This window comes from Hippopotamus amphibius, chromosome 11 (genome assembly GCF_030028045.1).
Source record: "Hippopotamus amphibius kiboko isolate mHipAmp2 chromosome 11, mHipAmp2.hap2, whole genome shotgun sequence".
NCBI lineage: Eukaryota > Metazoa > Chordata > Mammalia > Artiodactyla > Hippopotamidae > Hippopotamus > Hippopotamus amphibius.
The window spans coordinates 88,116,877-88,142,543 of NC_080196.1; the positions used below are offsets into that span (position 1 = coordinate 88,116,877).

The following is a 25,667-nucleotide window of genomic DNA, read 5'->3' on the forward strand; positions in this document are numbered from 1 at the left end:
GTGAGACTCTTTCTTTCTCCCCATTTGGCAGCTGAGAAAACTGAGGCTAAAGAGAAGATGCTCCAGGTTGTGCTGTCAGTGTAGAGGGGCCTGAGTCCTCTCCCAAACTGGCTGGCTCCAGGCATGTCAGAGCCATCTCACAGTCCCTTCTGCAGAATAACAATGCCAATTTCAGCTGAGCCCTTGTCATGGGCCAAGTTCAGGGCCCAGCACTCTACGTGGAAGTATTCACTTTTTTTTTTCTTTTTAATTGAAGTATGGTTGATTTATACTGTTTTGTTAGTTTCAGGTATACAGCATGGTGATTCAGTGTTTTTGCAGATGATATTCCATTATAGGTTATTATAAGATAATGGGTATAATTCCCTGTGCTATACAGTATCTCCTTGTTGCTTATCTACTTTATATACAGTAATTTGTATCTGTTAATCCCATGTTCTTAATTTTTCCCTGCTCCGCTTCCTCTCCCCTTTGGTAACCACAAGTTTGTTTTCTATGTCTGTGAGTCTGTTTCTGTTTTACATGTGTAATCATTTGTATTATTTTTTAATTCTACATATAAGTGATATTATATAGTATTTGTCTTTCTGTCTGACTTATTTCATTAAGGATAATATTCCCTTTCCCTCTTCATCACTAGCCCACCAGGAAAGTGGTCCTTGCAAGCACCCAGAGCAGGCTCTGGGAGGTAACTCACTTGCCCAGAGCCACGTAGGTGGCAGGTAGCAAAGCTGCATCATGAAGCAGTGCATACAGTCAAGACTGCTCTTGTCCACTCACTTATGAGCACAGCTGGTGTCCCCTGGAAAGGGCCCTCTGGCCTCCCACAGCCCTCCCTAACAATTCACACCAGCCCAGGGAACATGCACTGGACTGGGGGATGGGGGAAGAGAGGTGGGGAGGGTAGCCACCAAGACAAAACACAGTCGTTCATTGCTGGACCTGGCCACAAAGGCAGAAGGAGCCTCCAGGGCAGAGTCCCGGCGCACCCTCTCCTCGCGGCCTCTCTTTATGGAGGTTGTTGGAAGACACTGGGGCTGATTAAGCTGGGAGGGTGTAATCCCATGACAGCCCAGAATCAAGAAGCCTGCAGGGTCAGCCTCTCTAAAGTTGGGTCAGTGGCCTCTCAACAGGTAGCCCTGGAGAACCGCGGGGTGGGGCAGGCGGGGATAGAGGAGGCGCCCCAGGAGTGCCGGGCCCTTCGAGCCACAACCAAGGATTTAAAATAAAGTCATCATATCCCGCAAACCTTCCCAAAACAGAGCAACAGCTATTTCACACATATTCTCACTAACTTAGGTAGACAAACTTATGTCTGAGTTGCTTTAGAGATATGAAGACACTTATCCAATAAATTGGCTTCTTTTTAAAATATTTGTATTTTAAATAATTTAAAAATATAACAATATGTCATACTTTAAAACTATTATATTTGTAAATATTTGTTCCTTAATTTAATATAATTTGTTAGTTTTTAAAATACTATAATTATATGTTTAAGAAATTTTAAATACTATTATAGAATATTAAAATATTTTATACAACAATTTGGCTCCTATTTACACAAAACAAATCATCTTCTTCTCATGTCTTAAAAGAATTTAGGCAGATCTCATAAGAACTAGACACTGAGGATCCCCAAAATATCACACTCTCCTTTTCCTGTTGCCCTTATGTTTTACAACTCTTTTCTCTGTCTTTCTCACCTGGCTAACTCATAATGAGTCTTCAGTACCCAGCTCAACTGCCTCCTCTTCTGGGAATCCTTTACTTTTTTTTTTTTTTTTTAAGCTCTTTATTGGAATATAATTGCTTTACACTGTTGTGCCAGTTTTTGCTGTACAACAAAGTGAATCAACTGTATTTATACATATATCTCCATATCCCCTCCCTCCCTTCCCACCCTCCCTGTCCCAGCCCTCTAAGTCATCACCCATCATCGAGTTGATCTCCCTATGTTATGCAGCAGCTTTCCACTAGTTATCTATTTTACAGTTGGTAGTGTACATATGTCAATGCTACTCTCTCACTTCGTCCCAGCTTCCCCTTCCCCCCCTTCCCCCCCTGCCACCCCCCCACCCCGTGTCCTCCAGTCCGTTCTCTACATCTGCATCTTTATTCTTCCCCTGTCACTGGGTTCATCTGTACCATTTTTTTAGATTCCATATATGTGAGTTAGCATACGGTATTTGTTTTTCTCTTGAGGGAAGCCTCTTCTAATGCTCACTCTCAGGGTCCCTCTATACATTTTCTCTTAATTAGAGCAGATATCATTGTACTATAATAGTCTGTTTATATACTTCTTTCCCCCTCCAAATGAGGAGGATCTCAAACACGCGGAATTTGTCTCTGTTATCTCTGCGCCTTTTGCACAACAGAGACAAGAAAGCTAAAAACTATGCAATTTAGTTTCAACCAATCAGCAGCATGAAACTGACTCAGAGCCATGTTCTAGAAGAATGACAAGGCTCAAGGCATTGTTTTGCTGGTGCGGAATGTGGCAGAGGTGGCATGGCTCTTGGAAATTGCAGTGGTGGCAGCACCTTTGCGATTATATCAGAGGCAGTAGCTTCCACAGTGGCCCAATTTCACAATGCCGTTTGCGGAGACATTCCTAGAAGCTAGCCTAGAGTCTTTCTTCAGCTTTCCCAATGACTCTGTGCTAGCTCTACCCTTAATAAATCCCTTTCTGCTTTGGCTAAAATGGATTCTGTTATCTGCAACTAAGAACAAGGTGTCAGCCAGGGGCTACAAAAAAGTCCATGACCTTGGCTCTAACTCATGTCATTTTTCCAGTCACACACAGTAAGTGAGGTCTGGTGTCTTATCACAAAGATCATCATTTGCAACCAGAGCCAGTGACACTAAGCCCTTTGGAATCCTCTGGGTCACCTGAAGCCAGGATCTCAGGCTGCTACTAAGAAAAGCTCCAGATTCTAATGATGTAATAGATAATTAAGCAGAGACTTATCCTAGGGTTCTCAGTCAGTTGTGACACATGCAGACACATCTAGGAAATGCCTCTAAACCAGCTGTGTGGCCTTGGGTAAATTGCTTCACCTCTCTGGGCCTCTTTTTTCTCCTCCTAAAAATAATCTGAGTGAGGTGGTATCTAAAGTCCTACCCAGCACTAAAATACAATCTCAAGGTTTCCTCAGTGTTTCCCACTTACTAACCAAGCCAGAACAAAACTATGATTAATGAACCACAAACAGGAGAAAGAAACTCTCAAAGTTAAAATCAAAAAGCACCTCCTTTTGATCATTCAGCCCCTCCATCGCCTTTGCAAGGCCATCCCAGCCTTACCTCTGCCAGCCTCCACTCAGTCACCCTTCCTCCTGAATCCGCATCATCACTCATATACGCATTGCAAGGCAGTTCAATGATTTCAGATGGTCTTGTGTGGTGTGTTTGGTGGCTATTAGGTGGAGAGGATTTCAGAACAGGATTCACAGACTTCCCTGGTGGTGCAGTGGTTAAGAATCTGCCTGCCAATGCAGGGGACAAGGGTTTGAGCCCTGGTCCGGGAAGATCCCATGTGCTATGGAGCAACTAAGTCCATGCGCCACAACCACTGAGACCGCGTGCTGCAACTACTGAAGCCTGTGTGCCTAGAGCCCATGCTCTGCAACAAGAAGCCACCACACTGAGAAGCCTGTGCACCACAATGAAGTGTAGCCCCTGCTCACAATAACTACAGAAAGCCTGAGCACAGCAACAAAGACCCAATGCAGCCAAAAATAAATAAAATAAAAAATAAATTAATTAAAAAAAAAAGAATAGGGTTCACATCCTTCTTTGCCCCTCACTAGCTACCTCAGGCCCATCACTTTCATAAGCTTTAGTTTTCTCGTTTGCAAAATCAGCATAAAAAACACAGTACACCTGTGACAGGGCTGAGATAAGATATTGATGAGAATTTCAAAGAAAGCACTAGTACAGTGCCTGGCACACAGGAAGTGCCCAAGAAATGTCCATTCCCCATCTTCCCCTTTCTCCTGTCATGAAAGGGCAAGAGCTACCCGTGGATGCCCAGGGAGTCAGAGACATGCTTACAGTGCCTCAGCTGGTTGATGGCAGAGCTGAGTCAGAGACAGACAACTCGGGAAGTTCTCCACCAGCTGGACTGGCTGCCATCCTTCTTCTGCTGCTATTAGTAAACCTCTCCCCTGCCACCCTGAGGATAAAGCCCATGCTGAGTTCTGCTTGGACGTGGGGAGGTCCCTGATCACCCATCTCTCTGCAGACTCCACAGATTAATTATGTGTTTCTGGTGCTTTGACATCTGGGGCCTTGCTGGTCCCAAAGAGACTGCCTCTCCTAGAGGTAGCCAATGCCTAGAGATGTAAACAGGCTGTGAGCACACCTTGCTTATGCAAGCCAAGCAATCCAGAGCTTACACTCCACCATCACCACCCCTACCACCTCCTCCCCTTCTCACACTTAGGGCCACTTATCCCTCTGCCTCCATCACTCCAAGGCCAGCTACCAGGCAACTGGGGACAGCCCTCTGCCCCGGAGCCCACAGAAATTATTCAAACTAGTCAATCATTTGTACCCTGCTTCATCCATTCCTTCCACAGAAACCACAATAAAGGCTCCTGCTCACGTTTCCCCTTCACTCCTTCTGCTTCTTGACTGACTCTGGTGCTTCCCTGGCTGGCCCTACATGGCATGATGTGCTTCCTGGTTTCTAGGGATCTGTAAGTATGAAAACCTCTTCCTCATGGCAGTCATTTCCATGTCTGCGCATCTTACCACACCTGAGGATGACACATCACAGGTACTCTGAAAACACTCGTGTGGTACCTCAGGCACATCAGCAAAATCACTCCAGGCCTGGGTCTAAAGCCTCAGTTTGCCATCTGAAAAAATGGAGCTGATAGCCCTTGCTTCTTTCTCCAGCCTATCTGGGCTTTGCTTTTGGAAGGCTGTGCTTTTCCACCTCAGTCTCTAAAGATGAGGAAACAAGACTGCAAGAAGCAGTGCCACACTGGATCACCCCTCGATTCTGCTTCTGACAGGAGGCCCAAGGATGGCATTCTGGAGGAAGCCATAGAAATCCCTGTTTGGTCTGGATACTGACCATCGTGCAGACATCAAAAATGATGCTTAAGCTCATGCAGCTTAATACCAAAAAAGCAAATAACCCAATCCACAAATGGGTGGAAGACCTAAATAGACACTTCTCCAAAGAAGACATGCAGATGACCAACAAACAAATGAAACGATGCTCAACATCACTAATCATTAGAGAAATGCAAGTCAAAGCCACAATGAGGTATCACCTCATACGGATCAGAATGGCCATCATCAAAACATCTAGAAACAACAAATGTTGGAGAGGGTGTGGAGAAAAGGGAACTCTCCTGCACTGTTGGTGGGAATGCAAGTTGGTACAGCCATTATGGAAGACAGTTTGGAGGTTCCTTAAAAAAATAAAAATAGAACTACCATATGACCCAGTAATCCCACTACTGGGCATATACCCAGAGAATACCATAATCCAAAAAGAAATATGTACCGTAATGTTTATTGCAGCACTATCAATAATAGCCAGGACATGGAAGCAACCTAAATGCCCATGAACAAATGAATGGATAAAGAAGATGTGGCATATGTGTACAATGGAATATTACTCAGCCATGAAAAGGAATGAAATGGAGCTATATGTTATGAGGTGGATAGACCTAGAGTCTGTCATACAGAGTGAAGTAAGCCAGAAAGAGAAAAACAAATATTGTATGCTAACTCATCTATACGGAACCTAAAAAAAAAACATGGTACTGATGAACCCAGTGACAAGACAAGAATAAGGATGCAGATGCAGAGAATGGACTGGAGGACACAAGGGTGGTGGGGTGGGGGGCGAAGGGGAAGCTGGGATGGAGTGAGAGAGTAGCATAGACATAGATACACTACCAACTGTAAAATAGATAACCAGTGGGAAGTTGCTGTATAACAAAGGGAGATCAACTCGATGATGGGTGATGCCTTAGATGGCTGAGATGGGGAGGGTGGGGGGGGAGTCGTGGGAGGGAGGGAATATGGGGATATGTGTATAAATACAGCTGATTGACCTTGGTGTACCTCAAAAACTGGTACAAGAGTGTAAAGCAATTATATTCCAATAAAGAGCTTTAAAAAATGATGCTTAAATTTTTGTGTGTAATGACATGAGAAGATGATCACATGAAAATGTTGAGTGAAAAAAGCAAGTTACAAAACTATGATCTCTGAAAAGAATTATATATACATACATGAACACATGGGAAAAAGGAAGGACTGTAACAAGATATTAATAGTAAGAGGTGAGTCAAAAAATTATCCACACTCTGGCTGTAGAATTTATTTTAATTAAATTTTAGAAAAGACAAATACATCATTTTTCAACATAATCTCCTTGCTTTTCAATACACTTTGTCCATCTATCAACAAGCTTTCATAGTCCCTCACTAAAAAATATTTTAGGATGAGTTGTGAGCCATGAATGCACCACCATCTTCACTTCTTCATCAGAGGTGAATGTTCATCCTCACAGGGCTGCTTTCAGGGGACCAAACAGGTAAAAGTCCAAGGGAGCAAGATCAGGACTATAGGTGACATTCTTTGAGACAAAACACTTTCTACATACTGCGCACAAAGTCTTCAATAAATAACAGCACAAGGTACACCCTCAGACCACAAAAAAAGAATCACTGCACGCTGCTCTTCTTTTGTGCAAGTCACAAGTGAGCATCCATTTTTGCTCACACCGCAGTTACAAATGAACTAATGTAACACATGCACACCTGCACAGCAGTGACTGGGGAGACAGTAGCCTTGAACAGAAAGCACGGATAAGACAGCACGGCCAACAGAAGTTTTAATATAACCAGAGTGCGGATAATTTTTGACTCACCCTCATAGGTTTCTCTGAGTAACAGGATTATGAGTGATTTAAAAAATACTTTTCTATATTTTTATAAGTTTTCTATAATGGGGTTATCACTCTTATTATTGGAAATCACTAACAAATGCCCTTTTAAGTCATGGACCTTTCTGTAAATATCTCAAGCATTCCCTTGAGCTGCTAGAAGACTGAGAGAAGCAGTTTCTCCAACCTCCTTAACTCCATTAGCCTCTCAAGGTGAGTTAGTCACTGTCTCTTCTTTCAATTCTGGAAAGACGATCTCTACCCAGCTCAAAGGGGAGGGGACACTGGCACCACATTCGGACACCTCACAGGTATAAATAGTTCCGGCCGGTCAGATCAGGAGCTCAGCTCATCTCAGATGCCACTTGGCTTCCGGCAGCCAAGTCCAATGCTGACGCCAGGCTGCATCCTTCCTGCGCCCGTCTCTGTGCCCTCAGGAGTGTGGGGGGCAGAGCTGGGCAGCGCTGGCTGCCTGATCAGCAAGTGACAGACTCCACCAAGGGAGAAGACAAATGCAGATGTAACTGCAGTGGTTCTGAATATTGGGTCTCCTCCTCCCACGCAGGCTTGGGCTCCAGCTTTGCAGGCTGAGGAAGCCTGGTTTCAGCATGCCCAGGGTCTCGTGTGCAGAGTCTGGCTCTGTCATTCCTCCAAGCCCTTCCCCATGAGCCTGCCCCACAGAGGGCTCCCCTGTTGGCTTGATCCTACCTCCCTCCAGAGCTCCTTCTGGACCATGGAATTAATTGGGGGCTACAATACTTTGAGCCCCAGCAGCCACTGGCTGGTAGAAGGTGAAGCCCATGTGTTCAGCTTCCTATCTAATACACCACTTTGTCCTCAGATACTGATGGTGTTCAAGAAAACAGGAGCCCAGGGAAGTCCTGTGTCATGCAAGAGTATGACCTCCACCAGTGCAGGAGCAGGGAAGCTGTCCCAGCTCAGCCACCTGAACCTCTGGGCCGCTGTCAAGCCAGAACAGCTGTGATCTTGAGATACCACACTAACTGTCAGGACAAACACAGACATTGAAGTCTGAAAATTGCGGCCTGACACACAAAGGACTGGAGTGTCTTCTCAAATAGGTGCAGGGAAAGGCAAAAAGGGCTCAGCTGTTAACAATGGCAGGTCCCAGCTGCCAAGACACACTGCCCCTCCTGGGTGGTGGAAGGACCTGGCTCAGACCCCTGCCTGGACCAGGGCCCTCTCTGGACCACACTCTCCTCATTTGTCCACAGGAACGCCCAGAGCTGTTTTGAGAAATCAGAATTGAAAGCTACATAGCCTGACGTTCTGAGCACAATCCTTGATTGTCTTGTGATTAATCTGCTTCTGGGGTGAACCTCACTGGAGTGTTATTCCTGGCACGGGGCGGTGAAAGCCGGGGCCAGGAGAGTCAGGGGCAAAGCCTCACGCAAACATGCCTCCTCCCAAGCCAGCAGCCCTGCAGGGGCCCAGATCCAGTATCTAGCACATTCCCTGCAAGAGTACATACATGGTGGCCTTGTTTTCTGGACTAGACCAAGGAGCCCTAAAAATCTCTTTGTAAAATTCCACTCAGCAGCCTGGAGGCTTCCTGTGTCTAAACCGACACTGATCAATCTTCCACGCAGATACTGTTGCACAGCTCTTGGTGGCTTTGACCACCACCCCCAGGTGCTCAAGCCGAGAGCTGCCCCCTAGTAGCCCCCACCCACTTCATCTCCCCCCAGTCTCGCCACTTCTCCTTCCTTAGGACCCTCTTCTCCATCCCAGTGGGCAGGGACGTGAGTCAGTCTTCTTTCCTCTCTGGCTGGAACACTCTTCCTTGCTGTGTGTTCCTAGTTACTGCCTGCTCATTCATCAGAGGTCAGCCCAGGTGTCAGCTTCCTTGGGCAACTTTCTCTGCCCTCCCTCTTCTGTGCCCACAGCCCCCGGGCACACCTCCAGTCCAGCCCGGATGACACTGGATTACGTGCAACTCCTCCATTGCCTGTCTGTACCCCTCAATGGATGGCTTTTCTCCTCTTTCACTCACCAAAGATTTACTGATCCACTACCATGTGCCAGGTACTGTTTTAGGCCAGGATACAGTGGTGACCAAGCCAGACAAAGCCCCACCCTTGTGGACTTCCGTGAGAAGAGACAAAATATTAATTCAACATAGGGCCAAGCAGTGATGAGCTTTATAAAAGTAAAGCTGGATGGGGGATGGGAGGGTGCCTGGAAGGGTGATGGGAGGCAAGGAAGGCTGCAGGACAACAGCAGCAGCGTGGCCAGGGCAGAGGGGCTGGCGGGAAGCGAAAGGAATTGAGGTCAGAGAGATGAGAAACACCAGGTCACGTTGGCCTCGAGGGCCACCCAACACAGAAGAGCATCCAAGCAGGGGAATATCATGGTCTGATTTAACAGTTCCCCTTTAGCTGCTGTAGGGAGAACAGCCTGTAAAGAGAGAGAGGAAACATGGAGACAGGAGACGACTGCAGCATGAGAAGGTGGCAAGTTGCCAAGGAGGTGGGGAGGAGACAGACCAGGAAACAGGTTAGGGATAGAATCAGTAGGACATGGCAACATGGAGAAAGTGAAAGAGAAAGAGAGACATCAACAGTAAATCCCAGGATTTTACAACTAGTTGTTGCACAATTAGTTGGACCACGGAGCCATCGAAGGAGATGGGAACGATGACAAACAGGTTTGGTGTGAATCACAGTTTCCTGGGCCATGTTAAGCTTGCTATGACTCTCAGACACCCAAGAGGAGATCGGTTAGGCAATCAGATACACACATCTGCAGCCCAGTGAGGAGGTTAGGACTAGAGATACACAACCCAGAGTCACGGGACAAAGGACCCAATAATATCTCCAGGACAGAGAGCAAACAGAAGAGAGAAGAAGGCAGAAGAGAGATGAGCCTGTGGTTAGCTCTGACATTCAGATGGTGGCTGGGGAGAAGGAACCAGAAAAGGAGACTGAAAAGGAAGGCCTGTGGGATGGAGGAAAACCAGGAGAGTGCTATGACATGAAAGCACAGAGCAGAGAGCGTTTCTGGGACAAATGGGTCAGCTCCATCCAATGCTAAGTCAAGGAAGAGGGGCATGGAGAAGGCCCCACTGATGCAGCCACTAGGAGGTCATCAGTGACCTTGAGAAGGACAGATTCAGGGGAGCTGGGAGGCAAAAGTCCCACTGGTGTGGGTCGAGGCAGGGCCAGAGGTAGGAGATGCTGGAGGCTGAGACTGGAGGCTGGATGTGAAGGAGTGCGTATGTGCAGTGAGCTGAATGTGTGACCCCCAAAATTCATATGCTGGAATCCTAACCCCCCAAGGTGATGGTGACAAGAGGGCCTTTGAAGGTAATGAGATCACGAGGGTAGAGCCCCCATGAATGGCATTAGTGCCCTTATAAAAGAGGCCCCAGAGAGCTCTCTAGCCCATTCTTCCACGTGAGGACACAGGGAGAAGATGACAGTCTGCCACCTAGAAGAGGGTCCTGACTATGCTGGCACCCACGCAGGCTCGGACTTCCAGCCTCCAGAACTGTGAAAAATAAATCTCTTTTGTTTACAAGCCTCCGAGCTTATGGTATTTCATTACAGCAGCCCACATGGACTAAGACAGTGAGCATATGCAGAGCTGGTCTTGGGGGAGGTGGAGAGAATGGGATTCTCTGACGTGTGAAGGAAGAGCTGGAAGAAGAACACACTGAAGTGTTTTCTGTGAGGTTCCAAAAGGCAAACCTAGTAGCCCCAGCTGAACATGAGGGAAGGAAGGTTTTCTGTCCCCCTGGGGAAGCCTGTGGTGAAGGACAGCCTCTTTGCGAGGCTCTGGGACCCCACTGCCCACTGTCCGAGCACAGTCCTCATGGACATCAAAGAAGGGGGTACGGGTTGCGCATGGCTGCATGGAGTGGAGAACTGGACGGCCTCAGTGTCTTACCCTCCGAGCATCCCTGAAACCAATTACCAGGTGGATGCTGGTCCTCTTGGCCAGACCCCAGACCCCTTGTCCTTTCCATTCTCCATTTCTTTCCATTCTCACTCCTTTCTGGGGCCTCCTGTCTTTGCTAAGTGACCAGTATAAAATTTGTGACAGTGGTCCAGGAGGCAGGAAGCACATGGGAGCCATGAAGCAGAAGAGGAAGAACGGGCCGCTGAAGGAAGGAACAGAGGGTTTGGGGAGCTGACTGGGGGTGAAGAAGGGATGAGGCCACAATCACCTGATGTGGAAACAGGCCCCAAGAGGGAGCAGCCCACCCAGAGGACCCTGCCAGTGGCTGAGCAAAGTGGGAGTTTTACAGAGACGGAAACTGAGGCACAGAAATGTTCATGTAAGAGGTTATTTGCCCAGGAGAACAATCCAGACTCAACTAAAGGCCACAAAGCTCGGTGGCCAGGGGAGCTCGTGGAACAACACCACCCGAGGAATCTCAGGGCACCAACAACCCTGCCTTCACAGTCAGCCTCCTCTGTCTGCCACCGGAGGCCCACACTGGGTGCACGGGAGGAAAGGGGGAGCAGTGCCATCTTGGATGGAGCCCAAGAGTTCCGGCTATGTATTTATTTACGTATGTCCTTTTCCACAGAAGTGAAAATTGACCGGACAGGCTTACGCTAAGCCAGCCTGCACCCACAATGCAGGCGTGCAGACCCCAGCCCTCACAGCTGTCACCACACATGTAAGACCACCATGGAAGTGTCTTTCCCTTGGGCTAACCTCGACACCAAGAGCTCCTCTTTGAAATCCAGGACGCCCTGGAGCAGATGGAAGCAGCACAAAGCATAGAGGCTGGGTGTGGAGAAGGACACAGAAGATTAAAAGTGGGAAAGAGACAGGTGAGGAGGGGATGAGAGACCCTAAAGATCATCTCGTCTTGCCTATAGCACTAATGACAATACAGGGAGAAAATGTACGTGCAATTACCTACTTAGATCAACATGGGCAGTCTAACAGCCAGCAGCTAAGGGCAGGAATAGACGGTCTGAGAGGACATGGCAGGGAGAGCCAAGGAGACCCAACCCAACCCAAACCTGGATGTCTGTCCACAGCCCAGAAAGAGGAATCCCTCCATCACACATGGCCCACTGGTGCTGGGACTCAGAGTCACACTGCACGGGGTATGTTCCAGCTCCACCACCCACCGCCACCTGGAAGTGGGGACTCAGTTCCTCATCTGCAAGATGGGGGCAATGACAGCACCCACCTCAAAGGTCTGAGGGTGAGGATTAACCGCGGTAATGTGTGTTAGACACCCAGCACCATGCCTGCACACAGCCAGCCGCCAGGAGCACCTGGCCACAGGCATCACCTGTCCACATCCAAGCCAAGTCTCGCCCCTCCACAGAAGCGCCTCCGACTTCTACACGAGGCTCTCAGAGCACTCGCCATCCGTATCACACAATTTATTCCCTAATTATACACTGTCTTGGAATAATTAGGGAGTGATTCAATACAGCATAATAAAGGGCTAAACTGAATTCAGTCAAGTTCCTTCCAGCTCTGAAATATGACAATTCCACACCCCACACTGCACGGTACATGCTAGAGGCAACACAGACCTTGACCCAGAGAGAAAGACTCTGGCCTTGACACTTAGCCTGCTGTTCTGCAGAGTGAAGAGGCTCTTGTGTCACCAGTTTGGGGCCTGCCCTTTACTCCTGTGGCTGGTGCTACCTTCCCCCGTCGAAAGTCCCCAGCACCCCAGTTGGAAGCCCAGCAGCACAGGAAAAATGCTGTCCAGGAACAGGCAGCTCAGGTGGGCGGCCGTCTGGGGCAGCTCTGCCCTAGACCTCAGAGGGAAGCATTCCTGGAGCTGTCCTTGCACACCATCTCCTGACATCCAGTCTCGGACCAGGGGGCCAAGGCTGTGTGCATCCTGGGAGAAGGGGCCGATGAGGCCAGTCAGCCAGGCCGCCTGTGGGCTGCTGTGTCTGAAGCTAGAGTGTCCGGAGGGCCATGCACAGGCGGTCCAGCCCAGTCCTCCAGGGCAGGAGGCTCCCCGGGATTTGGGGAACACCCGAACAACACAGAGGGCTTCATGTGCATTTGCTGCAGAGTTCTCTGTGTGTGTAATGATAGAAACAGCGCTCCAGGCAGACACATCTTACAGAACGCAGAGGAAAATGGGCTATCAGGGAAGGCTTCAAGGAGGAGGCGGAGTGGGAGGTGGATACTGGCAGAGGATAAGGACTGGGATCCATCTGGCAGAAGCTGAGTGAAGCCTCTTCAGCTGTGGCTACAAGCCAGGCTGAGATTCAGCACCTGCGGGACTCCTGCCTCAGCTGCCCTCAGCCCCTGTGACTGGAGGACCCTTCCTTGGGATGTCCTGAGGCAGTGGAGGAAACACTGCCTGCCCACTTTGCAGGACGGATGGCTGCTGTGCCTCCCCTGCCCTCCAGGTGGTCACTGGGCTTGCAGGCAGCTGGCCAGGCTGGGGAGGACAAAGCAGTAAGCTGTCAGGACAAGTGCCCTCCCTCCCCTTTCCCTCCCCCACCTACCCTTCTCAGAATCATCATGTTCCATGACAGGGGTGGTTTGCCGGGGTGGGGGGGAGAAGGGGGGGTGATTCTCTGTCAGTTATTGCAGAAGTATATCATCCACCTTCATTGCCTTCTATTTTTCTACATACCCCTCCCTCACCTTCAGTCTCCCCTTCCCCACCCTGCCACCCAGAACTCTCAGACTTCCTTACTACCTGCTCTTCTCAAGAGAAAAAATTATCTGGTCATTCTAGGCTGGTAATGAGTTTATGATTCCAAAGTGTTTTCCCTTCCCAGGGATTAATTTTCAAGGACAGTGCCAGGAGAAGACAAGGTTTAATCCAAAGGAATAAATCTCTAAGGGAGAATTTCGGGACACTGACACTGAAGTTTGCTTTCTTACCAATAGTCCTTACTATGTCTTTGCTTAATGCATCCTTTTATTCAATTAACATTTATTGAGCCAGTGCCATACTGGGTGCTGAAAATTCAAAGATGGAGAAACACAATCTCTGTCTAGGTGGGGACAGAGAAACATAAACACATAATTTGAACATGATAAGAACTGTCTTCAAAGACCTTCCTGCTCGTTCAAAGCACCCACTTAAATAGAAGTACTGGCTGATTAACAATTATTCCTATCTGCTCACTAAAGCAGTTCTCCTAAGGATGCTTACTGGACACTTTTAGATCTAGACTTGAAATTAATAAAGCTATATGTCAATGTATATTTTGTAGCTAGTACACTTTCCAATTGGGCCTGGACTTCCCCCAGCCCATGTCCAAAATGAAGACCTGGCCACAGCCTTTATGAGTGCCATCTGGCCTCATAAAGGCCTCACACTTTCTTTGTGGTCCTGTTCGGAGTGTTCCAGACTGATCATTTGGACCTGCTCCTTCTTCTTGCAGCTCCCGGTTGAGTATACAATTTACCAGGCACTGTTTTTTTTTGCCCCTTTTTATCCTCTGTTATAAATGGTACCTCCTGCCTTCCCTTCCAGTGGTATAAATAGTAAATGGCATCAGGTGTACCACACTTCCACACACCACACAGCTACAGATAGCAAAATATGGCAGGTGCTGAATTATTCTGTACGTAAATAATACCACAGAGCTCATCCCGTATTCCAGGCACAGAGAGTTGTCCACTGAGATGATGCACTTTCACTCTGCAGAGCCCTTTCCACAGTGTCATAAGGTCCTCCCCCAAGCCCTGTGTGTCTGCTGCCAGGAGCTGTCCTGCTCATTTGAAAGGAGGCAGAAGCTGCCCCCACGCCAAAGAAAAGAATCTCCAACATACGGGTCAGTTCTAATTACATTATCCATTATTTTCCCCAAGTGGAAAACACATATTGTGTTTTCTCACATATCTGGGTAGTTTGGAGGTCAATGGGAAATTGGGATCTGAGTTGAACGTGTGCCAGAAGAATGTGGAATGTGTGGTGATCACATTTACTCTTTGGCTAAGGGAGCTCTTGGTCAAAGAGTGGCTCTCCGGAAGGAAATCAACCCACCTGATGAAGATGTCGAGTAAAGGGCGCCTGGCAGAGGTCAGCGGACACTGCGGGGCCCCAGGAGACAGGAAGGGGGGCCGGCCTGAGTCACCGAGAGAGGGAGAGAGGATAAAGGGGAAGGGAGATGACAGGGAGGAGGAGGGGCGCAGGGCACAGGGACTGAGAAAGAAAAGTGGACCCAGAAAGGATGGCAGGAAGAAAGGTAAAGACGAGGTGGGCCGAGAGAGGTAGAGAAATTAGAGACAAAATTTCAGGAAAAGAGCAGAGACACAAAAGCTGCTGGCAGTAGGAAAAGTTAGAATCCCTGCAGTGGTCTCAGCCCCTGCCCAGGACATCTGCTCAGAATGGCCTCCCTGGGGCCTCGTTCCACCTTGCTCAATTTGTTGGCATGTTCTAGCCAAAACCTCTCGGTGAGCCCTTCAGAGAGTCCTTCCCAGGGAGAGAGACACCCACAGACTTACCTAGACCACCCCCCATCTGGGTGGGTGGGTCGCACAGCAGAAGGGCCAATATAGGAGGCTCCACATATAGAATAGATAATTTTGGACTTGTCAGTCTCACTGAGTGACATCCCAGGGGCAAAGCAAGCAGCTGGCCAGCACTCCCACCGCGCACATATGGAAAGAATTGGGCTCCTAAAAGGCCAGAATAAGACCCTGATCCCAGGCCATGGCCCGTGGCCGCCCCCGCACCCCAAGGCCTGTCTGTGGACACCTCCCCAACCAGCTTCTGACACTGGAGCCACACCTTTTCTTTTTCAAAGCATTGAACAAAGTCATACATCTTGAGGTCCCTGAAAAACATACTACTTCTCTCCTGCAGGGTCAATTTGATGTTCTGGTGTTAATTTTAACACCAACGAAAACTCAGGCCTCTTTCCCAGGAAACTGATCTGAGAGTTAGCTCGTACTTAGAAATGCAAAAAATTAAGGAACCAAACAACTTAGCCCCAGGAAACCCTTAGCTGGCAAGTTCCAGCCACATCCAGCTCCAAGCAGAGAGAGCATTCCATCTTGTCAGAAAAATTCTCCACAATGCTCCACGCCTCCTCCGCAATGAGTGTGCCCCATCTGAGAATATTCCATTTTCAATCATTCTGCAAATAGTTCCTGAATTCCTATTCCTGAATATATAGAGTGCCCTTCATTACTGATTTTAGTCCCAAACACTACAGCAGATAAAGAAGAAATAACCACGGGATGGTATGAATGTCAATTCTCAGCATCGTATCTTAATGAAAATGGTTCTTCCCCAGCCAAGGTCAGCCTCCCTGGTGGGCAGAGTAGGGATGGCCTGTGCAGTGGGATTTCAGAGAAGCAGGGAGCCTATGGCCCTCGCCCACCCTGATGCCACCCCCACACACACCTACACACACCTGTGGGCTTGTATCCAAATTCCTTGCAGCAGGGGTGGAATGTTGCCCTCACGTCGAAAGGAGGCTGGAGACCCAGACTCCCCCTACAGCCCCCTTCAGCCTCCGCCCCAAAAGAGAGGAGCCAGGGAGCCCCTGCTTTGTTCTAGCTGGGTCCTAGCCCTCACCCCTTCTGTCAAAGGAGACGAGGCAGGATCCCAAAGTGAGCTCTGGGCCACTGCGCTGAGACTGCTTCTTCCCTGAGGGCAGCCCTGGCAGGGGGTGGGGGGGGGTGGACCTTGGGGCAGGGGCTGCAGGGTCACCCCGGGATGAGCTTCCCCCCCTCCCTGGTCGTTCACCGGGGTCTGTACCTGGAACTGGAGTCACTGCCGCTCTGCACTGCTGGGTCATCTGTGACATTAAAGAGCCCCGTCCAATTGGCCAGCTGGTCGCCATTCTGCCAACCAAACTGGAGGCCTCTGGCAAGAGAACGAGGCAGTCGGTACTCACGTTCACATGCTGGGTAAGCCCGTCACCAGAGAACCACAGTCCAGCGTGTGCCACGTGACCCATCACCCTGATCACGCCTAGTGGAGATGAGGGTGATGTCCAACAAGGAGGAGGACAATAATAAATCATGGTCCTTTACAGTGTTCTCTGCTCGTCTACATCTGTGCCCTTATTTCACCTTTACGGGCAGGGCAGGGTTACACACTGTACATACAGGGAAACGGAGGCTTAGCGAGATCAAGGTCACAGAGCTCCCCTACCCCCGTCTGGTGTGTCCTTCGATTCTGCCTCTAGAGACCCACACCAGAAGAGCTCCAGCTTGCCAGCACTTTGCTTTCCTCAGAGGTCTGACACACAGCAAAGCTTTTAATAAGATCTAGTTTTCCAACACATAAGGACACACCTCCTGGTTTAAGATGATGGACTAAACACACATGGTTCTTTCTGCTGCCTCCCCCAACTTGACTGAAATGACAACAAAGGCATAATAAGGGCTTGAGCATGGATGGAGAGGAGGCATAGCAGGGGGGCAGCGAAGCAACAACATTTTGGAAGATGAAAAGCAGATGAGTAATTGCCTTAGGCCAGAGAGGGTGGAGCCCTGACTGCCTGTAAGGAGCAAATCTATTCTCCACGCATGACTCAGAAAGGCTCGGGAATCCACGGAGCCAGGGCCACTGAAGGTGGGAGAGTAAAATGGAGCTGCAAGCGGGAGGACTGCTTTACATTAGTATAAGAAGCATTAGACACTCCCCACCTCCACACACCCAGCTCCCCTGCCTTAAGCTTGGGCCCGCCACCTGCTCAACCTACATGTATCAGGAGGCTTGACCCAGAGAAGCGTTGCACTGCTATCCTCATTCATGGAGACGCTAGACTGAAAACAGCTACGCTGACCTGGAAGTTGGCTTACTGAGCACGCCTGGTCCCAGCCACCCTGCCCCACAGGTTTGGCCACGGATGGGTTTCTCAGAGGGAAACTGACCAGGTCAAAAGAGAAGGCTACAGAGGAAAGGGCTGTAGCCTTCCCATCACTCAAGCCAGGATTTCTCAACCTGGCACTGCTGACATTTGGGGCTGCACCGTCCTTGTTACAGGACTGCCCTGTGTACCCCAGTGAGCAGCATCCTGGTCTCTACCCTCCGAGGCCAGCAGCACCTCATTCCCCACCCTGCTGCTGTGATGACCAAAACTGTCTCCAGACATTGCCAGGTGTCCCCTGTTGAGACAACCGCCCCTGTTGAGAACCATTGCCCACCACACAGAGCTCCAGTGCACCTGGAGGTTGGTTTGCCCTTAAGTGTGAATATTATAGTCCTGTTAAAGACCCTGGCATGCGGGGTAAACTTCAACATGAACGTAGGGAATAAAACAAACCAACGAAAATAAACCAGTTAAATCCCTAAAAATAAAGCCCTTTAACAAGCAGCCTCTAGGCTAAGGGAAACGGGGCAGCGATGGAGGTTAGAACTGGGCTCTGGTTCACCTGGATCAGCCGCTAATGAGCTGAGTGACCTCAGTGAAGCCTCCCCATCTCTCTAGGCCTCTATTCCCATCGTTGAAGTCAGGAGAACTGTCTTGATGTCTCCAGAGTTCTCAACCGAAGTACCACAGGGCTGAGCTGTGTCCTCAATGGAAAGAACAGGTCGCCTCCCACCTGGGAGCAGGTCAGCCCCGTTTCCAGCCAGACGCTGGGCACAGGAGGCCCTCCGGGTCCATGAGCAGAAGGCTGAACATATGAGATGCTCAATCGATGCTTTGCCGTGTGACTCTGATTCTCCTCTCATGCTCTCCAGCCTCCTCGGCAGAGAGGAGCTGGCCTGGGAGAGGAATGAGCACAGCTCACAGGACAGAGCCTGAAGCCTCAGGAAAACACCCGCCCAGTTCTTAGTGTGTTCAAGGAACAGCAGCGTTGCACTTCGTTCTGGCTCCAGTTCTTCATATATTTATCTATCCATAATATAAAGGTTACATACTCATGTAAATCTATCACATATGTATTTATAAATATATTGCAAACATCTATAATATAAATACATTTATTTCTCTGTTATGTTTCCTTTCAAAAATGTATTTCGAGGTAATATTGTGAGGTATTTCTCAGAGAGAACTTGGCTTTGGTTTATTAGGAAGGGAAACATTTAGTGAGCACCTATGGTGAACCAGGCTCTTCACATATATGATCGCGATTCCACCAACAACCTGATGTGGCAAGTCCCATTTTCTGCACTTACAGGTGATGAAATGTGCAGCTTATAGAAGTTTGGTAACTTGCCCAAGGTCACAAGGGTCACAAGTGGCCAACCGAAGATTTAAACCCAGCACCTTCTGACTCTAAAAATCTTTATTCCTAAAAGCCCATACCAGACTATCTATAGGCCAAGAAAACAATAGCATTTCCACTGGGAATTTTGCAAATCAGCTGGTTCACAAGCATATTCAAGCAATTCCCAGCCCAGCAGTCGGCTAGGAAACTCACAGACTCCTTAGGAAGAGTCCAGCCAGCGAGACTTGTGTCCACGGAGTGAACGAGGGGTCAGCCCGCAGCACTTCACTCTCCCACCCAGACTGGCCCCCGTGAGAACCAGGTGTCCCTTCACAAGACAGGGTGTAGAAGTGAGAGACTACTAAGAAGACGTCAGTTACACTATTTTAGCAGGAACTATGACACAGAAAGGTAATCATACGAAATTCAATGAAAAATAACAGTTACAAAAGGGGATATGCATTAGTAATCCCATTTTTGTAGGGTTTTAAACCATAAAGCATGTTATCTTTGAAAGGTGGGATTCAGGTTTATTTTCTTTCCGTTTAGCAACATTTTCTAATTTATCTCCAAAAAAACCAGATTGTGTAATTTTCAAAACCAACACTCGTGAAAATATCCGCAAACAATACAGAAAATATTAGCAATCACGTGCTAAAAAGGCTCCTCTGTTTTTTGTGTCTAATTTATTTTAAAAGAGAGGAAACGATGTGAAATGCACACGGCAGAATGTTAACATTTGTTAACGTTGATAATTCTCAGTCGTGACTACATGGTTGTCACGTTGTTCTCCATCTTTTCAATTTGTTCATGATAAAAATACATTAAAATGATTTTTAAAAACCGAAGTGCACAACTGAAGCCACTAACAGGCCTTGGAGTTGCCGCAGGCAACTTCCTGGGCTGTGGCAGCCTCGAGAAATCTTTGCACCTTGCAGGTTAAACTAACATAAAATGTTGCCTTAAACCTAAGGAAACGTGACATGTGAAAAATTATTTAAACTGAGTTATTCAAGACTGGATTCAGATATTTTAAGGCCCTGAGCACTGAAAAGCTTAGGGTGCCCCTCTCACACCCGTATGTACTCAAAAGTTACATGCCTGTTAAAATTAAAATAGCTTCTGTCTAGATTTTCTGATTATGAAATCTGGGAGAGGCTCACTGAGGCTCAGCTTTTCTCTGTTGTCACTGATGACAACCCTGCTTAGCTATGTCTCCTGTCATGTAACCCACAGTCATGTATGTTAACCCCTGACTCTCACGGCAGTCATTTCTGCAGAGGTCAGAGGGTAGCGAAAACGGCCCAGGCTTCCCAGAGTCAACTATCAGGGGGAATTTCAGGGCAAAAGACAAAATCATACGCTGGAGAAGCAATTAAAAACAGACAGACGTGTCCATGAGAGTGGCATTACCTGCATTAATAATATCCTCCAAAAATTATGAAGGGTTATTAAAGTGTATGGCAGTGAAAAATAAACATAAAATTAAAAAAATAAAAATAAATTAAAAAAAATAAAATGTATGGCAGTGGGTTAAAAAATATATGTTCCAGGGAATTCCCTGCCAGTCTAGTGGTTAGGACTCAGCGCTTTCACTGCTGGGGCCAGAGTTCAATCACTGGTCAGGGAACTAAGATTCCAAAGCTGCAAGGCCCAGCCGAAATGTGTGTGTGTGTGTGTGTGTGTATTCCCCGCACTATGACTGGTTTTTCTTATTTTGAATCCTCCCAATAATTTGGAGATAGGTATTATTATCCCCCCATTTCACAGATGAGGAAATTGAGGCTTAAGGAGATTAGATTCATATTCTGCCCAGAAACTGGAAGGAGCAGAGAAAGTATTCAAGTCCATGTCTGATCCCAAGACCCTTGGTTCTTCCTCCCCTTTTGTCTCCATGTTCTTTATACACACACACATACACACACGCAACTTTTCTATCATCCAATATTCTAAAAAAAATTTTATTGAAGTATAGTTAATGTACATTATTATTATATAAGTTTCAAGTGTACAACATAGTGAGTCACAATTTTTACAGGTTACATTCCATTTTACAGTTATTATAAAATATTAGCTGTATTCCCTGTGTTGTATAATATACCCTTGTAGTTTATTTTATACACAATAGTTTGTACCTCTTAATCCCCTACCCCTATCTTGCCCCTTCCCTCATACCCTCTCCACTGGTAACCACTAGTTTGTCCTCTGTATCTGTGAGTCTGTTTCTGTTTTGTTATATTCACTAGTTTTTTTTTTTTTAGATTCCACTTATAAGTGCTATCATACAGTATCTGTCATTATCCAATATTTTTAACTATTTTTAAATTTATGTTATTATTATGATTATTATATTAGGTATTAGAGTTGCTGCCTTTGCTGTCAATCACTTAGTGATAATGTTTTTATATAAAACAAACCATAGACTATAGTAAAATAAAGGAGCTTGCTTAAATAGTCTCTGAGATCCTCCCCCATTTTTAATGGAGACCCAAAGTCACAGATTTCTAACCTGGGATCTCGGTACTGCAGAAGGCCAGTGGAGATGGTTTATACGGGTGGGGCGCATCCGTAGCACTCCACTCACACTGTGGGTAACGGCACCACCTGCTTTTGAATACGGCAGACCCCAGGGCCAAGCGTCAGGAAGTGTCCCCTCAGATGTCGAATCACCAGGGAGGCTGAGCCAGAACAGGCTGAATCTGTGGGGCGCAGGGCCCTGCGCACTGTGGATGCTTGGGTTTCTTGAGAAATTGCACCCTGATGCCAGAGCCCTGGACTCCTCAACCCAGTGAGGCACTGGGCATGCAGCCCAGATCACCCAAAAGTAGGCCGGGTGCCCAGGGTGAAATGGCATCTGCATCCTGTCCTCACAAGCCACCTCTGAGGAAGGTCGTGCTTCCAACTGTGGCCTCCTCGGGCTCTGCAGGGGGAGACTGAAGCCACTGTCATTTCTACAGCCCCTGGGTCAGTAGAGGACAGGAAGGCAGCCGAGCTCATCTCCAGTCTTCATGCATTCCCGTGCTCCCTCAGAGCTGGCTCCCTAAGGACCATGCTGGCAGCACACCTCCTCTGTTCCAGAATCTTCCAAGAATCCTCATGGCCAAAGGACAAGTTCCAAACCCTCAACTCAGGGGCCCTTCCAGCAGCTGCCCTGCAGTTTTACCTGCACTCAAGGCAAACCTCAGCCTCACGACCCACCATGGCATTTCGATTCTCACACCTCTGCCCTTGGCATCCCCACTCACCCTCATCCCACCCCCCACTTACCTGAATCCCACCCAAACTTCAAAGTCCAGCTGAAGTGCCTTCTGAGCCCCCTGGCCCCATCAGTGCTCTCTCTCATAGCCCCTTTGGCATCACGCACTCTGCCCTGAGTCACTGGTCCCCTTTGCCTGCCTCTCTGTGTGCCATCCCTGATGCTTATAGTCCTACCTAGGGAAGAGACTTGTATGTGAACCCGATGCGAAATTGTTTTACCCGAGATCCCTTAAGCAAGCAGAGTGGAGGAAGTGGGCTGACTCAGGTAACTTTAGGTGCTAGAACTCCAGGGTCCCACCCTCCCCGGGGTTCCTCTTGAGGAAAATTAGAGCAGTAGGTTTTCACGTCCCAGGAAAGAGGAAGAAAGAAGGCGGGGTGGGGGAGGGGGTGGGGGGGACATACTCCAGATGGGTCACTGGGTCCAACCCTCTTGGGGTTGTGGACACAGAGGTGTTTCTGAACTCTCACCCCAAGAGATAAGTTTTAGGATTCAAAGAATGTTAGTAACGGGCAAATGCAGGGAGAGGCTGGATTTGAAGGGCCACAGGCTAGGGGGCCTGAACTGGCCTGGGGTGGGGTGTGAGGGACCAGAAAAGCAGAGCAGAGGAGGCAGGGCCAGGGCTCGGCTATGTGCCACGTGCAGTACACATGGAATGGCCCAACTGCTGGCCAGCCTTTGGTGGCATTTCAAGCAGCAGCACCAGTTTGATGAGGGAGACATTTCTGGGTAAGAAGGTGTTCCCAGTGCCTCCCAGTCACACGAGCCTGCAGCTGCCATGTTCCTTTCACACCAGCCCCAAAGGTGGCCACTTTCTTCAGAGCTTCTATAAGCATCCAGGCAGGTGCTTCCCCTCCCGGCAGCGCCTGCCTCCAAAGATTCCCAGATGGAGACACCCCTGGAGCCCACCCCCTTTCACTAACTATGTGACTCCTGGCATTTCACCTTCTGAAGCCTCGGTTTCCTCATCTGTCAAAGGGAAGAAATCATCCTCAACCTAAGGCTATAAATAGTCCACAAAAGCAGATATAGAAATGCTAACAAATGCCTCAGAGCTTAAATTTAATAACATACAACTTAAACGTATGTAACTCAGTGAAGTCAAGAAAGCAGTTGGAGGACCAGGTGAGAGGGAGTCTTGCTTTCCACATCCATACCCTTTTGTGCTTTTTGAATCTTACACATGTAAAATCAAGGTAAATTGTGGTGTGGGCTTAACCTCACTAGTAACCAAAGACATGCAAATAAAAGTAATACAATTCTGTTTTTTTTTAACCTATCAAGTTGATAAAATATACGTAATGTTAATCCCTAGGGCTGGTCATTGGTGTCATCACCTTTCTGGAAGAGAATTTGGGAATACGTGTCAAAAGGTTTAAGAATGTTTATACCTTCAGTCTCAATGATACCTCTCCCAGGAACTGATCCTCAGGAAATGATCAAACTTTGATCTGATGAAATAAGATTTGTATTTTAAGGCAGGACAAGAAAAATTAAACATAAAATTAGCTCTCTGTGTTTGTTTGGACCTCCTCACTCCCTAACGTGCAGGGTGCATCTGCATTAATGTACTGAGCTCCTCAAAGATGGGAGTGACTGCTCAACCGTAAAGATCAATTTTTTTTCTTTCTTCTGAAGCTTGCAATGTAACTTCTTAAAAAAATGTTCTTTCCCAGCTCTGAAGGAGGTCATGGTGACTTGCTGTTCGCTTTGTACGTGTTTACCTGGACTATGTATCTTTGGTGAACTTTATGTAAAATGTCAGTATGTCATTTTGATGTACGATCCTTTGTCTCAAAAATGTATATGACTGTGCTTTCGATTGCTAACAGGTGAAATAGCTCTCAGAGCTTCTGAGAATCTGCTTCCCAGGTTATAATCCTCAGTTTGGCTTGAATAAAATTCCCTTTTTTTCTTCTGAACTTGAAAGTTAAATGAATTTTCATCAACAGATCAAAGCAGACCGACAGTTGTCTGGAGTCTTTTATTAATCAGGAAACATCCTAAATAACCAACCTTGGGGACAGGCTAAGGAACTGGGATGCTAAGTGACAGGTGGCCATGGGGCCCCCGAAACATCATATCTATGAAGTCATTTTACATGGTGCAGAGAAATTATTAACTTTAAGTAAGGAAGTAAGGAAGTAAGTAAATAAATAAATAAATAAATAGAATATATGTGCAAGTTCACTATGATTTCATTTCTTAAAAAAATGCTTAGAGGAAAGCCTAGGAGAAAACACTCCCTAAAGCTAGTACGTATCTGAGTGTGGTATGATGAGGGATTTTTTTTTCCCCTGCTTATTTATACTTTTCTGTCCTCTCTATAAGCTCTAAAACAAATGTATTATTTTTATAATCGCATGAAAGAAGTAGAAACGATGCAAACTCAGAGCAATGCAATAATAATAATAATAATAATGATAAACAATGATCGCAAACAACTTTATAGGCCTTTGGAGGCACTTAGTGGGTCCTCAGTAAATGATGCTTGGACTTTCTCAAGTAAGAAAAGGCAGATGCAAAAGCCTTCTGGTACCTCTTCTCATGTTGCACAAACAGGAGGGATGGTGATGAGGACAGCTGGTATTAACACAAAAAGGAAGCATGGGGAAACCAAGCAGGGGAAGCTGTTTCATGCTGAGATTTGAGAGGAGCTGCTCCCGAGAGTTTCATGCCTTTCTCCCCAGTAACTGCTGCCACCCAAGCCCCTCAGGGGCCAGTGACCTGCTGTGTGGGTCACCCAGCCTGTGGTCGCTTGTCCTCCTCCCACCCCATCAGCACAGCCCAGGCCCCTGTGAGGATGGGGACCTGGGGATCAGCAGCCGGAAGCGGCTGCAGCAGTTGAGCTAACAGGCCAGATCTTAACTAAGAACAGAACCAAATCCACCTCTTTTTCTTGAGTCAACTCAGTCTCAAGCTGGTGGGCCACCAAGAACATGGTGCCCTTGCCCCCCGAGGGACCCCGTGCTGGCCAGCAGGGCCACTCTCTGACATTGATCTCTAAAGTGAGGGATGGCCCCATAACACCCTTACTCTCCCTTAACCAACCGTCATCGTCACTCTCCTTGGGCCATTTCACCTGTAACACACCCTGGCTAAAACATCCATTGAAAATCCAACTGTACATCGATGATACTTGCCATTCCCTCAAACCGCTTCACTTCCACCAGGGAGCAAAGCCAAGTCTCGGGGGAGGCAGACATCGAGTGAAGTGAGTGAGTGAGGCGAAGCCAACAGGAGCTGGGACTCCTACTCTACGCCTGCCCGGGGACGTGCCCTAAGACCCCGCCCGCTGCTGCCAGACGGAAAGATAGGCCCCACGTTGCCACTGTGTTCCTTTTTCCAAGAGACGCTGAAAATCCAGACTTTTATTTTCTAACTTCCCAGTTGTTAAATGTTGTG

At 47.8% G+C, this 25,667-nt stretch overlaps 1 protein-coding gene across 3 annotated transcripts in view; it reads right to left on the bottom strand.

Annotated features, from left to right (window-relative positions):
• The window catches only part of ST8SIA5 (ST8 alpha-N-acetyl-neuraminide alpha-2,8-sialyltransferase 5), a 69,789-nt gene that overhangs the window by 22,098 nt on the left and 22,024 nt on the right, over positions 1–25,667 (bottom strand). The window contains exon 2 of one of the 3 annotated variants that reach the window (XM_057699840.1): positions 16,602–16,709. The exons of the other annotated variants lie outside the window; for them this stretch is intronic. Coding sequence (XP_057555823.1) covers positions 16,602–16,709 — 108 coding nt within the window. The remainder of the gene's footprint in view (positions 1–16,601; positions 16,710–25,667) is intronic. 3 annotated transcript variants of the gene reach the window in all.